We start from the raw sequence: 14,243 nt of genomic DNA, 5'->3' as shown, positions 1-14,243 counted from the left end.
GAACGATCTGGAGAAGTTTCCTTCAATTCTTTTTCTCTTTAATTTTTTGAACATTGATGGAGCGTAGTCGTAAGTTTTTTCCGCAGGCACATCAGCGGGCTCATGGAATATCAAGTTGGAGAATATGAAGGTTAGCTCTAGCGGAATGGAAGGTCTTGATTTTGTTGCAGGTGGCCGCTGCTGAAAGGGAAAGAATTGCTCTATTGCGAGGCATGGTGACGATGGTCATACGAATACTTCTGTGAGTCAACTGATATGCGGGGATTATGAGCTAGTCATTTTGTATCAGCGATACATGGGATCTGCTTTTTCCAGGTACTTCGCAGTTCATCTCGTAGCGGCTTTATTCATCTTCGCACTTTCGCCCGTCCAATACTTCCCATCCTCTTGGTGGAGTAAGTCATGTTACCTACCTATTCGGAGTCTCTGATTATGAACCGATCGGCTTTGATGCTCACTCTAATCTAGATTATATATCTAAACTAGAGACATGAGTGATTGTTGAAACCATCATGGTTAATGGAAATATGGATAACTTTCGTATCGTTTTTTTCTGCACGTGTACGCGGCGTGAGATGCGATGAACTTTCTGGTTTTACATTGCACATAATTTCTCTGAAAATTGGGGTCAGTTTGGTCCAGCAAATAATCTGTGCTCATTCTCATGCACTCTAGGTCTCCTTGATGCACTGCGTGGTATTGGCTCGGCGAGCTACTGGCCTTTTACAGATCTTTTTGTCTTGGGCGACATTTTTATATTGCTGCTACTGCTACTGCTTCCAGTGACCATGTCTGAACGGTGAGTTGTTTCCTCAGTTGTGCTTCGGTTTCATCGTAGTTGGTTTATTCAGGTTTAATTCCGAGATACCCGTCGAAGAAAACAAGACGCGAAGAGGTAGATGAAGGTTGTCTCTGGTGCGCGTTCTGACAACGTTCTCGTCCATCGTATCATTGATCGTAAAGTTATCTTCATGGGTGTCAATTCATGATACTGCATAGTCTTAGCTATAGGGATTTCCCTCGTTCATGGCCGCTGCATGTATATGAACTTTTTCGACAACTTATCGACGTTCATGGAAGATGAATACGGAAATATGCAAGCAGTGAAGATGTTATTCGTAGAACCGGCGTGCGAGATACGTTTATATCACATATAGAATCTTGGGTTGTCCTTAGTCTATCGGCTTGTTTACAAGCTGTTGAAAATCATGTTGTAGAAAATGAGGCAGGTTGGACATTTTTAGGTGAAATGCGTCAAAATATGCTGGCGAATTCTGAAGTTTGTGTCATCGTTTTGGTCCGCAGTGGAACTTGCGCGAACCCAAGCAAAAGGCAGAGGTTAGGCAAACTTGTGCAAAGGTAAGCTTGGTGGTGATGAATGACCGTTGATTTCTTCTCTTCAGATGTGAGGACCTATTTCCGGCGTCAAAGGCTGGGCAATCCAAAGTTTTTGTTGTAGATTTCGGCGGTGGGAAAGCGCCTAAAGATGACTGCTGTAACATGTTGCGAGTAATATCTTCCTCTGCGCGTATGGGCTGATATTTCGGTCAACTTCAGCGCACGGTGAGCTTCAACGTCAATTACGCATACCTGCCCGTCGACAATCCCGTGGTAGCATTGCACTGGGCGAATAAAATATGGATTCCGGCGGTCGCTAAACGTCACAGTTTCGAGAACAATGACGAAGGAACTCGAACATTGTAAGAATATCAGACACAGCTTGCAGTTTTTCATGTTGAATCCCACTCGTGTGAGTCGTATGTTCGCTAGTGTTATTCAGGGTTGGTTGTGTGTCAACTCCTTTGTACAGGTACCGTTTTGCGCTAGTTGTCAACAACTTTGATGGGGTTGATGAATGCGCCTTGCCAGAGATGTTCAACAGCCACTGTCGGGTGATATGGACTACTGCCTGACCTGTTTTGTATCTTGTGATGTTGAGCTTGAGATTTTTCAGGAACACATTGAGAGAGGCACGCAGCTGGTCATCCTGCCACCGAGAGTGTTGATGCCTCCGGGTGCGGCGAAGACGTCGTGGATGGTGGAAGATTTTCTGGTTCAGCGAGAAAACATGTAAGCATCTCAGGAGCAATTCTCTTGCTCTCGTTTAGATTGAGTTTATCAAAAATGCAGGGATTTTTTCTGTTCGACGAGTCGGCAGCTGCAATCTAAATCGATGATATATAATGCCACCAACTACGTATTCATCTTATTCGAGTGTTTTGGTGAAGGCGGATACTTTTGTATGAATTGATTCTACCCGATCATAAAGAATGACTCGTTTTTGTTATCTTCAGCTCGGATTCTTTTCGTGTTTGATATATTCTGTCATTCTCAGTCGTTACATATCGTTCCAAGGCATCTCCGGAACAGTTGTGACGAACCCTCCTAAGTCGCTGTGTCTGTGGGACCGCATCAGCCTTTATAGAGCTGTCTCTGGAGCATCTGGACCACAAAAGGTCAATAAGATCTCTCCAGCTGTCACACTGAGATTCCATTCTCAGGTTTGCTGGCCTTCAGAACTCAACCAGACTCTTGCTCTTAACCAGTTGCATCAAAACGGATGCCGTTCGGAGTTGGCCTCACAACCGGTGGGCTTATTTTCCTGATCTCACATTTCACTTTGTATTCGCATAACTATAGCTAGTGGAGAGGTGAAGTTGACATCTGACGATTCAGCTGATTCTCAGGTAACAGTGACCGCACATAAGGATCTATACGCGAAGTACTGTGCCGACTGGGCTTTACAAGGAAGACTGCTCTGGGAACTGTTCAATTTCAAATGCACAACGTCCAAGATGTGAGTTTTTGGTTGTTGGCTTGGTCGCCCGACATCATGGGGGATTGAAGCGTAACCGATAGTCTTTCTCAGGGCTCTGGGCAAGCTGTGGATACTCGTCGATCAGTACATACCAAAATTCTTCCAGATCATGAGGTATAAGAACGCGGATCATATATTCTCTCTTGTCTTCACTTAACGCTTTTCTGATCGGTGCTGAAACGACCACATGACTCACGTCCATATCTCATTTTGAGGAAAGCTCTTATAGTGTGCTTCTGGCAACTGTGTCGAGAGCTCCTAGCATTATTGGCAACTCGAACTTTCCGCTGTCAGGCCCCTCATGCTGGTTGTCATATTCTTCCGCTCACCATTTGATACCGTATTCATCCTGGTGGTAAGTTCATCGGAACCCATACCCTGGGGGGGGCGGTTCTGACGCGGTTGTCTTCAACATAGATGAAGTTCGCTTCAATGCTTAATGGCGAGATGCACAGTGGCTGTAGCTGATAAAACTCAGTAAATTTCAGTGGTTAGTTTTAGTATTTGCCTATTCCAAGTCGGAATGTGTGAGCGACTTTGGTTTCATGCTGACAGTAGAGTCAGCATCATATGAATATATTGTCAGCTTTGCGATTCGCTTGGTGTAGGTATATCTACTTCTCCTGCTGCCCCTCACGATCGCCATGGTTTCCGCATCATTACGAAGAAACCGGGAGATCAGCCGTCAATGGTCGATGTGAGTATCGAGTGCCAAGACTGATCACGATGAAGACTCTTTGTCTTTCACGTCAGGGCCAGGCTGCTAGTTGTCCTCCCAATAGTAAACGTTATCCGCGAAATATTCTACGCTTACGCTTCATTGTATTACGTTATTTTCACTTACCGTCCATTATACCCTTCAATTGACTATATGTCACGAAAAGTGGGTCTCACTGTCGAAACTTTTCGTCCAAGTGTGTCTATGTTCAGGATTGTGGATCTGGCCTACCACCCTTTCCCGAGGATGGTGGAAGCGGGGTCAACTGGTTCACTATATGGCGCGATCGTGAACGCGAGTAAGAATGTGCTGCTGACTCGCAAAGTGACTCTCCTAACAGACATGTGGAGACAGAGAGCGACTTTGGAGATTCCGAGTCGCAGAATAGCAAGCCTTTATAGAATCTTCGCAGCTGAACATTGTCTCGACAAGTATTCTGCAAAAGCACTTCAGTGACTCTCATTGGCTTGGCCGGCTACCCTCACAATTTTTGAGTATCATTACGATTTTTTCTTTTGATTAGATTTTCTATACTCTGGTTTACAACAAATCACGTCGAAATAGGTCCGGCTTCAGCTGGCGCTTCACGAAAGTTCATGGAATGTTGAGTTACCATCATCATGCTCTATTTATAGAAACCTAATTCCCATAAGTAGCTCGTTCAAACATGGAGTCCTTCACATACGAGTGCCTCCTGGAGATAGTCCGGCGGGGGGAGATGAACGCTATCAGGAAATGCTTCGATCAAGCCGTGAAACGTATGAGCAACTTGAAGCGAGTAAGCATTGTTGGTGTGTTCTGATTCAATACGAGGCGAATCGTGAACCGAATCGACGGATCGTCGATGTGATCGACGGAGCGACGCAGACCGCACGTCGAGTACTTGAACTCTCTCATTATAACTAGAAGTGAGAGGCAAGTGAGGAGTTCAATTTTCCTGGGCGACAGTGTGTTACAGCGTGCGCGTTTTTGCGCATTTCGTTGCTAAGGAATCCCAGGGATGGTCGAAATTGTGTCGTTTGATATCGATTTCTGCTCATGCATTTGCCTGCAAGAGAACACGACTGAATCGATAGTCATGGGAAACCTGATAATGTTAATCGCATGTAACAGCATCCCGATCGCCAATTCACTAGTAGAAATGGCGGGAAGGATGTACAATAGCAATGGATGTAACTTATTCACTATGAATCAAGCTCGGCGCTGTAGAGTTGTGGAATTGGATTGTGAGGGGTTTATTCCATTACAAAATGACAGGAAAATCTGTGGCGACTTATTCGCGTTGAGCTCGCCTATGTTGGTTGTTATTGTGAATCTTGGAAAAGATTCTCTCCGATCGCCTCAGGCTCCGAACGAGTCATTCAATGCCTGGTTATTCGCCGCTCTAGCGGAGCCCGACACTCCTCCAGCTCGCGAAGAGCGGGAGCACTTATTCGTAGGAGTCTCTCGAAAGAGTAAGAGCATATCAGAGCGCATTTCTGTGAATATCGCCGTTTCTATATCTATTTGCTCCGATGACCTATTTAAATTGTCATCGCCGTGTCTTGATCGAATACTGGGAATTTTATCATCGGATGAACTCCACTAGGATATCCTCAGTTTCAGTCTCTCCAAGCAATACTTCACTTGAACATAGCGAGAGTGGATCTTAAACTGCAATCGTTAGGGTTGTATCACGATAGCCTCCTCCGTCTGAAGACTACATCAAATCTCTCTATGAAGTGTCGCTGGTGATTCTTATTCTCTGGATCTGAGCCCGTGGAAGATATAACAACGTTCTTGTTAGTACCGGACTCATCTTCGATCGAGAAATACTTGCAGCGTAGCGGAGCGAAGCTCGTTAACTACAATCCGGATGCAGCTGGTAGGTCCATCATCACGAATTGGTGACAAGAAGCTGTTTTCTTCTACGTGTTACAGAGCTGGGACTAGCGGATGAGAGAAATCTAGCCAGAGAACTTGAAAGACTACTTCGGCGAGAGTTCAACCGAGTGAGATCAGACATGTTGACGAAGTGGCCAGGAGTCGTTCGGGACGTCTCGGAAGCGATTGATCCGGAGCCCTTTGTCGAACGGAGCTGCCCAAGACCAGGGCGGGTGAAGTAAACAGGTGGTGGGTATGGAGGCGTCTGTTGATCAGTAAGCACTTTGAACACCTAATCGAGCGATGAACGTATTTCAAGTGGCGACGAATATGACACAATCTTCCGAGCAGCTGAAGCTGAGCAGCTGAAATATCACGGCGCGTGGTCCACTGTGTTCGAATTGATGCGAAACTGTACTCCTTTCAATGAATACGGGGGGAAGGAGCTACCGAGCGCGATGAACACGAAAAAATGAAAAGGCGAGCTTGATCGAATGGAATAGTACATTCTTGTCATTAGATAGGGTGACCGTGCAATTAAGAGGCAGTGCGCGAGTAGATCTCGGTACATCTCAGCCAACCATATTTATATGGTTTTTGTAAGGTATGCATTGGCTCTCCGAACTGAAGGTCTTCCAGCGGAGTTGGAGAATTTCGTAGTTCGCCAAGTGATCTGCTACGATATTCTGGAGGAGTACGACAATAAGTTGAGAGACAGATATGGAAAGTTCGTCTCAGGTCAAGAGGGAAAATGTCGCGCCTGTAGAATTCCATGCGTGAAACTACATTCTTTCTACTCGATGGAGTCACTTGATGTCACGCACGTCTCTTTCTGAGCGCAGCATACACCATTGAGTGCTGCAATATCCACATTTCGAGTGTATTCTTTCTAAGAAAGTGCCTGTATTTTCGAGCACGCATGATAATGCTTTGTTTTCCCAGGAGTATTTTTCTTTGGCGTGCATGTACTCGATTCGATCCGTTGTGACTCATGTCTATAGTGGCAGTTTGTGGCTTCAGATGAATCCAAAAGTGCCGGCGATATCGACGTTTCTCAGCGTATCTGGCTATTACTGCATCGATACAATACTCTTTTCGGATCGAAATGTGGCGAGGGACGAGGATGGCAGCTCGCTACACCAGCTGAAGCGATGGAGCTCATGCAAGTAAGATTCCATTCAAGAATCTTCGTGTTCTTCTCGGGCTACTGGTGAGTGAACGACACCGAAATATGGCGACGTATCCAGAATGAGCAAGTATCTTTTGTGCAATTCATCAGGTTCGCTATGGTGTGTCGCACGAGTGCTTCGCTTCCCCATTGAATGCAACAATGCCGTCTTTTTGTTCGCTCTTCTATGACACTGACCGCTTCTTTGGGAGTGTCGGGTCCTTCTTCCGACTACCCACGACTGACTTCCCCCACGCCTGTGAGATTGGACCCCCTTATGAGCCAGGCTTGATGTTGAAGGCAGCTCGAAAGGTAGAGAAGATCCTGGCCGAGACCTGTAAAACATTCGTATTCGTTGTTCCCGATTGGGAGGATTGTGAGAGTATTGACACCGTGAAGCAGAGCAAGTATAATGTTGGAAATCTGAGTTTGAGGAAAGAGGAGCATCGATACAAGAATGGTTTCCAACATATGGTAGGAACAATGAAATCATTGGCCAGTATTTTGCCCGTGCTGTATCATTGGTCAAATCGTGTTCTTTTTCCTAGGTGCTCAAAGAATCTCTGAAGCATTCGATGTGCGAGACGCCTACACTAATTGCGTGGCTCAGTACCAGTGGTGTGAAGATATCTACTGACGATTATCAAGAAATGAGACAGTCTTGGCAACCGATGGCCTAAGTTCCTCTACTCGAGTTTGAACTGGAGTTTGTCCAGTAGACGTTGAACGATGTTTCCAGAACTTGAGAAAATTTCGTTAGATGTACTGTAGTAAACGCAATCATGTCGATGTGCCTCCTAAGGGTACGTAAATGCGAAACAGGAAGCCGTTCCCTTGGTCACTCTGGTACGTGACGAGCTACTGTTGCGATGCAAATACTATTGCGCAAGATGAACCTGTTCATTCAATGGAACCGTGGTGTTATTACCACACTGAGATATACTAGGATCGTTGGGATCGCCGGCGCCGATCTATCCGCATATATCTCATTTAATTCAACGCGTGGTACTTCCCAGTTGCATCACAACTCATCACTTACGCTTCATTCAGGGTATCAGACAACTCAAGAATACAATTCAAGTTGAGTATGACAACAGCGTGGATCACAGAACAACCACAAAGGTGTCCTGTGGTTACCGACATTCCAGCTCGAGATAACTGCTGCGGTGGTCGAAGTAACCCTGTACTGGACTGGAAATCTAGCGTAGCATGCAGGGTTGACAGGTTCCCAATGAAAGCTCTTCATGTATGCAGATTTTCGTGCACAATGTTCGGCACGATGAAGGACGACTACGACACGGAGAGAACTAAGGTATCCGCGCCGCTAGTCTAAAGGTTATGACATCTGTCTGCCAAACGGATGATCCGGGTTCAATTCCCGGGCGGCGCAGTCATATATTGTATCTATACCAAGTGTAGACTGGTCGTCTTATTGACCAATCCTACATTAAGCCATCACTACATCACTTAAAATGATGAAAAAGCTAGCTCGGACGCACGATCGAGGACGGGCCTCGCTATGACGAACAAAGCAAAAAACTAGCACGATGAAGGTAAAACTTATTTGGCTACAAGAGCAAATTTTTCTGACTATCCAATCATTTCTATCATCATCCCGAAACTAACCATCGAATGATGTCAAACAGGCTCCGAGAATAGAATTTGCCAATCCTTTGAAAGGCCGAGCGAGGGGACACACTCGTGAGCGTCAATTACGTATCATGAACTATAATATTGATCGGGTTGGAGACAACGAGAACACAGACTAAGTTCCGGCTAAGGCTGAAGACAAGTCTCGTTCTTGAAAGTATGTCAATCAGTATTGTAGTTTGCTAGGGAGGATGCTTCGAATATCGTTCTTGAGTCGTCATTTGATTATTTGACGAATTCGTGAATTTGACGAGCATACATAACTCGGGAGGGAAAACAAATCTTGCCGCTAGTTTGTGTTGCGCTAAGCAGTGCAGGATCTTCCAGGGTCTGCTACCAAAACGTGATTCCTAACATTGAAAGGCGAGCCGAGGTACGCACCGTATATTCAGATTCCATTATTAATATTGATTGACGAAATAATCATGGTTAATCATCTCGTCGAAACCTGGCTATCAACTGATTTCTACAGAAGCACGAAGAATGAGGCGGCCAACTTTAGCGACGAGGAAGTGAAAACTCATCTCGAACCAAAGAACCGCTTGGAGTTCGGCACTGCTGGCCTCCGTGGTATAATGGGTGCTGGGTATGATCGGATGAACTGCCTTACGGTGCTTCAAGCCTCTCAAGGTCTGTGTGTCTACCTTGAGGATGCGTATGGTAAAGAAGCTATGGCTGAACGCGGGGTTGTTCTTGGCTTCGATGGTCGGCATAACTCCCGTCGCTTCGCACATGTTGCAGCTGCAGTGTTCCTGTCGAAGGGTACGAAGGTGTATCTTATCGACAAGAGCCCTAGCGTAACCCCTTTGAATGCATATTTGGTGAAGCACTTACACGCCTTATGTGGTGCTCAAATGACGGCCTCGCACAACCCGAAGCAATACAATGGCTACAAGGTTTATGGGGTTAATGGAGCTCAGATAGTTCCTCCGGTCGATTCGGAAGTGGAAAGCAGAATTCAAAGCAATATGAAGCCATGGCAGAGAGCTCTGGATCTGCTTGATCCGGAGTGTCACTTGAAGAATATGTCCATGACTATCGATCCTTATGCGGAGGCTGTTTATGCTTATACTGACCAGATCTGGAAGGAATTGTGCAGGTACCCCGATTTGAACACCCAGTGCGAGCTTCATTTCGTGTACACTCCTATGCATGGTGTAGGTCTTCCTCAAGCAATCGGGTTACTGAAGAAATTCGGTTTCCCAGAAAAGTGTTTCTCAGTCGTCTCTGCACAAGCCCACCCAGATCCAGAATTCCCGACAGTAGCCTACCCTAACCCTGAGGAGAAGGGAGCCCTGGACATGGCGATGTCCCAAGCGCAGTTGGAGCGCGCAGACTATGTGCTTGCTAACGACCCTGATGCTGATCGGTTCACAAGTTGCGAGAAGCAGGAGGATGGTTCGTGGCACCGTTTTGGTGGTGACGAACTCGGCATTCTTTTCGCTGATTGGCAAATTCGTATGGCAAAGCGCCGTGGTGTCGATACGAAGAATTGTCTAGTGGTGAACTCGACGGTATCTTCTAAAATGCTAAAGGCTCTTGCGGATAGTTATGGCGCTCACTTCGTCGACACTCTTACTGGTTTCAAGTGGTTGGCAAACTTAGCGATGGAGATGACTGACGAGGATCCGGAGTTGGTCTACTGCAACGCCTATGAAGAATCTCTTGGAAGCGGTTTGACCATGACAGTCCCAGACAAGGATGGTATCAGTGCTTGCAGTGTGTGGTGTGAGATGGCTAACTATTACCGCCGTGACGAAGGTATCACTCTGTACAAGAGGTTGGAGCAAATACGTGATAAAGTTGGGTACTTTGCCCAACACAATAGTTTCTACGTATACAATGATCCCGAGGTGCTGGTTCGTATGTTTGACGAATACCGAAATAACGGTGAGTATAAGAGACAACTCGGATCTTGGAAAGTGGTTGATGTCCGTGACGTTACTCGCGGTTATGATTCGAGAACGGAGGATAAAAAGTCCACTCTGCCGGTCACGCCTGATGAGCAGATGTTGACTCTCTACTTCGATAACAGTGGTGTTGCGACTATTCGGGCTTCTGGTACAGAGCCCAAGGTGAAATACTACTGTGAGATCAGTGACAGAACTAGTATGAAAGAAGCTCAGAAGAAGCTTGATGATTTAGTCAAAACGATTGTTGACTTTTTTCTCCAGCCGGAGAAATATGGCTTGACAAGTCGATGAAGCTCTTTACAAAATATCATTGTCAATACATTCAGTAAACTATTTTTCAACTCTCGATAGTCTCTGTTGTGTCCAGTCACCTCTTCACCGTACCAAGTTTATATCCCGATTGTTATTGTGCGAAGTTATTGTGCGAAGTTACTGTTTTACAGCTGCCATGATCGAATTCTGGGGACGTTGCTTTTAGTCTCAAAGATGTAACGAAACCCGACTGATGCAATCTCAGTCATTGGCATTTCGATAAGATGTACATATCCTACGAAACAATATTTGGCAATATTCGGAAACACTGTTCATCTACACCGAAACATGCATGGGATCTTTACCGATCCCGGAGGATACTACGAAGTGGACTTCTCTCATCTAGCTTCCGCAGCAGAGGAGTAGCGTTGCCACTATACATCCCTTCGGAGGAGTTGATATCGGGATGCCGAATGTCATGGATTGTGTCAATCATAGCGGCTTCTCTTGAACCGCGTTCGTAGCGTTCGAGGAATATGACACTCCCGGATGGGTTCCAGCTCGATACGTAGCACGAAGCGATGTCTCCGACCTGAAACGGTTGGATCGAAGTGAGGGAACGACAGCGAAACTCCAGGCACTTCCAAATCTTGCATCCTTGCCATACTCTCAGGTCGACAAACAACACCCTGTCGACCACAGTTGAGCTTGAAGTACCTGAGGACTCGGGCCCGTGTGCCTGTCCTAAGGAGACCCCCGGACTTGGTCTCGAGCGTCACCACACAACGATACGCAGGTGAGAACACTACATTCCACTAGAATTTACTGCAGTGAGCAGCGCGTCCAGACGTCGCCCTCGCTTTTCCAACTCTCTCGGTCGCCGAATGTGCTCATTCAAGTGACAATAGGCTACATGCTCCTCGCTTCGGGCCATAACGTCTGACTCGTCTAGGAGAGTCATCTTGGACGACGGCGAACTGCCTGAAGACGAAGCCACTATCTGGATCTTGATATCCAGTTGGTTCGAATTTCTCCCGTGCCGTTGCAGTTGGTGTGAGACGAACCTCGATCACAAGTAGAAGTGAATTGCGCAGCTTAAATGTCGCACGAGTAAACTTTGTATGCTGATGAACCCATTAGCCCCTCACTGTCATTAACGGGAAATACTCCCGGGCGTGACATGAGCTCCCGGAGGAGCGGCAGACACATCACATCGCGTGCTGCATAAGAGATCATATCGGGTTGCAGGGGACGATAGAACCACACGTTGGGATCTTGGGCCATCTTAGTCACGACTCCTTCTATTGAAGCTTCCCCCTTGATCGTGCCAAGTCGTGTACCAAAGATTTTCACAGCGAGATCGTCCAGAGAGATATGATAGAGCGATTGGGATTGCTGCTTAAGCAGGAGCTGAAAAGCGATACCGCATAATTGCAAACATTCGAACGCGAGCAAATTTCAAGTAGCAAACGTTCATCGAGTTTTGATACCGTAATGGAAACAAAATTATATCAAACATGTATAATTCAGTTTCCACTCAAGTAGTTAATGTGTTGAACCAAAAGACGACTCTACGCCTGAGAGTGAATCGCTGAAGATCGTTATGCACCAAAGAGTTTGAACGAAGATCTCCCACGGCAAAATAAAAAGACTTTCGAGCTACACGAGCAGTATATTTTCTCACCAGATGTGCTGCTTGAGTGTCATATACACCTCCGAGTTTTATGGAAAACTGCTCCCATAACGCAGCCGAATCCTCTCGGCAATCGTGCAAGACCTTTTTTATGTGGTTTGCTTCCAGGACCGGCCTCAAACTGTGAATTACACCGGATCGCAATGCGTCACATACGAATACCGTATCGCCTGCAGATATTTGCAGCACACATAAACGACCCCATCGAGAGAGCCCAACGCCCTCACAGTCCACACCTATCACGTCATTAGCCAGAATGGAGGGGAGAGCCGCTTTCGCCTTCTCAGCAGTGTCAATGAACCCGAGGTATTTCGGTAGCCGAGTTCGCACTCTGTTGTCACTGAGAATGGCCGCGAGACCCTGTCGGAGCGGTTCTACAGTAGTCTCCGGAATAAGTGCTACTGTGTAACGCGAAGGGTCTTCACCATCACGCGAGTGACTGCTAAACCACCGCAATTTCCCCCGGAGAGAGGTCACCCTAGTGCGGTTAAAGTAGAACATGCTCAGGTGAAGTAACTGAGTCACCGAAGGAATTATGGAATACATATACGAGTTGTTATGGAGAGCGAGGACGGCTCAATTTCCGTTGGCCAGAATCGTCGGCAAAAAATTAACAAAGCGCGACAGACAAGACATTGTAATCAAGACTATTCAGAATATTGGGAATGATGAACGATATCGCTCAAGTTTCTGAGGAGGAATTCGCGAACGAAATTGAGAGGTGAACCGGTTTCACATTGAGACGTTACTGAAGGCAATTTTCACTTCGTGTGCATTTCAGGGATCCACTAGACTCAGGTGACGTCAACTACAGTACTGAACAGTACGAGATTCGGCATGCAGGACCCCGACCCTGACCTTGTCAGGACCGGTCATATCTTGCACTCTTGGTCCATCTAGCAGGACGCTCCGGAAATTCCTTGTCCAGAGTGTATGCGTGCAATTGATTCAAACGTGCAGCTGAGTTCACATTTCATCGGCGCTTAAGTTGATCTTTAGCCTGCATGACTAGAGAGTCTTTCGTCTTTCTACGAAGCACATCCCACGAAGTTCGATCACTTCAATCTTCTGAACTTGGCACTACATGGTAGTATGCGCAACAATCGTACGGGCGGCACTCCTGAACTGCCTTGTTGTTAGTATTAGTAATATAACTGTTGATAGCAGTTCTGGTAGAACTCGCTGTGGCACGCTGAGTGACCTCGAGTTTTGATTTCCCCGTCGTTTCGTCAGGTGGATCATCGTGGTAATCATCGTGATTTTGATCGGTGGAATAGCGGCAGTGCTAGTGTGGCAGCGCCTGAAGGGCGTTTCATCGCCTTTCATGTCCCGAACGTGGGATTCACATGCATCTTGTCAAATTTGTGGCCGAGAAAGGTACGAAGGGAACACTTGCGGTTGTTTTTCTCTGATATCACTCGTAAGTGAATATAGTTCGCTCTCGGGAGGATTGAAATTTCTCATCATTGAGACTTGGTTAAACGGAACTTCTTCAAGAAATGTTCGTACCATATTGCAGACGCCATTCGTCGGAAAATGTTGGTGGATTCGCGCATGCTTCTATGGCGGGCTCGCTTGTCACCAATGATGATCATCTAGGATACATATCAGCCACACGATAGCCTGTGGTATCCTCCGCGATCTTTTTGTACCATTGTTCTTTATTGTGTTGTTCTTTCATGGTCACTCGACTCGTATGTTCAGGCGCGTACCTCCGGAGCTGATGGACCATGTTGAGGACTTCGTTTGTCGTGAGTGTGTCCGCGCCGCTTTCCCTGATCTCGACAACCCCCAAAGGGACCCAGACATTGATGACCCGAACATGGAAGAATCACTGAGGAACTCCGAGGTAGACCAAAAGATGCGCGAAGTGGTTTTGATTGGATCTGTTTCACAGGCGCCTCCCCCGCTGAGTCTTGAGGAGATCCAACGCAGAGAACGTCTTTCAGCGATGAGGCGTGCTCAATCTCAGACCTTTAAGATAAAAAGGTAGTTGCTCGTTGGTAATACAAGGACACTATCGTTTCCGCGCTTCACGATGACCTCTACTTTCTTCCGTGTGCGCAGTGCGAAGATGCGATACCAGTAAGACCTCCATTCGGGTTTAGTTGCCCTTCATTTTCAAAGTCACTAGTCGTGTTAGATGAATTGAACGTGAATATATCAGC

The 14,243-nt window shown here is 46.5% G+C and overlaps 5 protein-coding genes and 1 non-coding gene across 6 annotated transcripts; 4 read left to right on the top strand and 2 right to left on the bottom strand.

Moving 5' to 3' along the window:
* Positions 1 to 1,261: 1,261 nt before the first annotated feature.
* On the top strand, positions 1,262 to 4,125 carry Pmar_PMAR019894 (hypothetical protein; the record flags this gene model as incomplete). Its single annotated transcript, XM_002786169.1, has 14 exons — positions 1,262 to 1,359; positions 1,404 to 1,509; positions 1,558 to 1,700; positions 1,811 to 1,892; positions 1,955 to 2,070; positions 2,336 to 2,456; positions 2,502 to 2,588; positions 2,688 to 2,797; positions 2,870 to 2,932; positions 3,113 to 3,173; positions 3,427 to 3,515; positions 3,572 to 3,701; positions 3,749 to 3,834; positions 3,877 to 4,125. 14 exons carry the CDS (start codon positions 1,262 to 1,264, stop codon positions 3,935 to 3,937), a joined length of 1,353 nt encoding a protein of 450 aa, XP_002786215.1. The 3' UTR covers positions 3,938 to 4,125.
* Positions 4,126 to 6,419: 2,294 nt separating this feature from the next.
* Pmar_PMAR019893 (conserved hypothetical protein) lies at positions 6,420 to 7,247 on the top strand (the record flags this gene model as incomplete). The annotated part of the gene is made up of 3 exons (XM_002786168.1): positions 6,420 to 6,565; positions 6,679 to 7,041; positions 7,116 to 7,247. Coding segments are annotated over 3 exons (641 nt in total), but the record flags the coding sequence as incomplete, so codon positions are not given.
* A 638-nt stretch (positions 7,248 to 7,885) lies between these two features.
* Pmar_PMAR019892 lies at positions 7,886 to 7,957 on the top strand. Its single transcript has one exon. It is a non-coding gene; the product is annotated as a tRNA-Gly (tRNA).
* Positions 7,958 to 8,642: 685 nt separating this feature from the next.
* Pmar_PMAR019891 (Phosphoglucomutase-2, putative) lies at positions 8,643 to 10,441 on the top strand (the record flags this gene model as incomplete). The annotated part of the gene is made up of 1 exon (XM_002786167.1): positions 8,643 to 10,441. The coding sequence occupies one exon, from the start codon at positions 8,643 to 8,645 to the stop codon at positions 10,419 to 10,421; it is 1,779 nt and encodes a 592-aa protein (XP_002786213.1). The 3' UTR covers positions 10,422 to 10,441.
* A 126-nt stretch (positions 10,442 to 10,567) lies between these two features.
* Positions 10,568 to 11,343, bottom strand: Pmar_PMAR019890 (hypothetical protein; the record flags this gene model as incomplete). Its single annotated transcript, XM_002786166.1, has 3 exons — positions 10,568 to 10,677; positions 10,767 to 10,974; positions 11,209 to 11,343. The coding sequence occupies 3 exons, from the start codon at positions 11,341 to 11,343 to the stop codon at positions 10,568 to 10,570; spliced, it is 453 nt and encodes a 150-aa protein (XP_002786212.1).
* Positions 11,344 to 11,562: 219 nt separating this feature from the next.
* Positions 11,563 to 11,792, bottom strand: Pmar_PMAR019889 (hypothetical protein; the record flags this gene model as incomplete). Its single annotated transcript, XM_002786165.1, has 1 exon — positions 11,563 to 11,792. A coding segment is annotated over one exon (230 nt), but the record flags the coding sequence as incomplete, so codon positions are not given.
* Positions 11,793 to 14,243: the final 2,451 nt, after the last annotated feature.

This window comes from Perkinsus marinus, assembly GCF_000006405.1.
Source record: "Perkinsus marinus ATCC 50983 genomic scaffold scf_1104296931854, whole genome shotgun sequence".
Classification (NCBI taxonomy): Eukaryota; Perkinsozoa; order Perkinsida; family Perkinsidae; genus Perkinsus; species Perkinsus marinus.
Note: the sequence above shows the minus strand (reverse complement) of the source record. Positions and strands in the feature narration are given on the sequence as shown.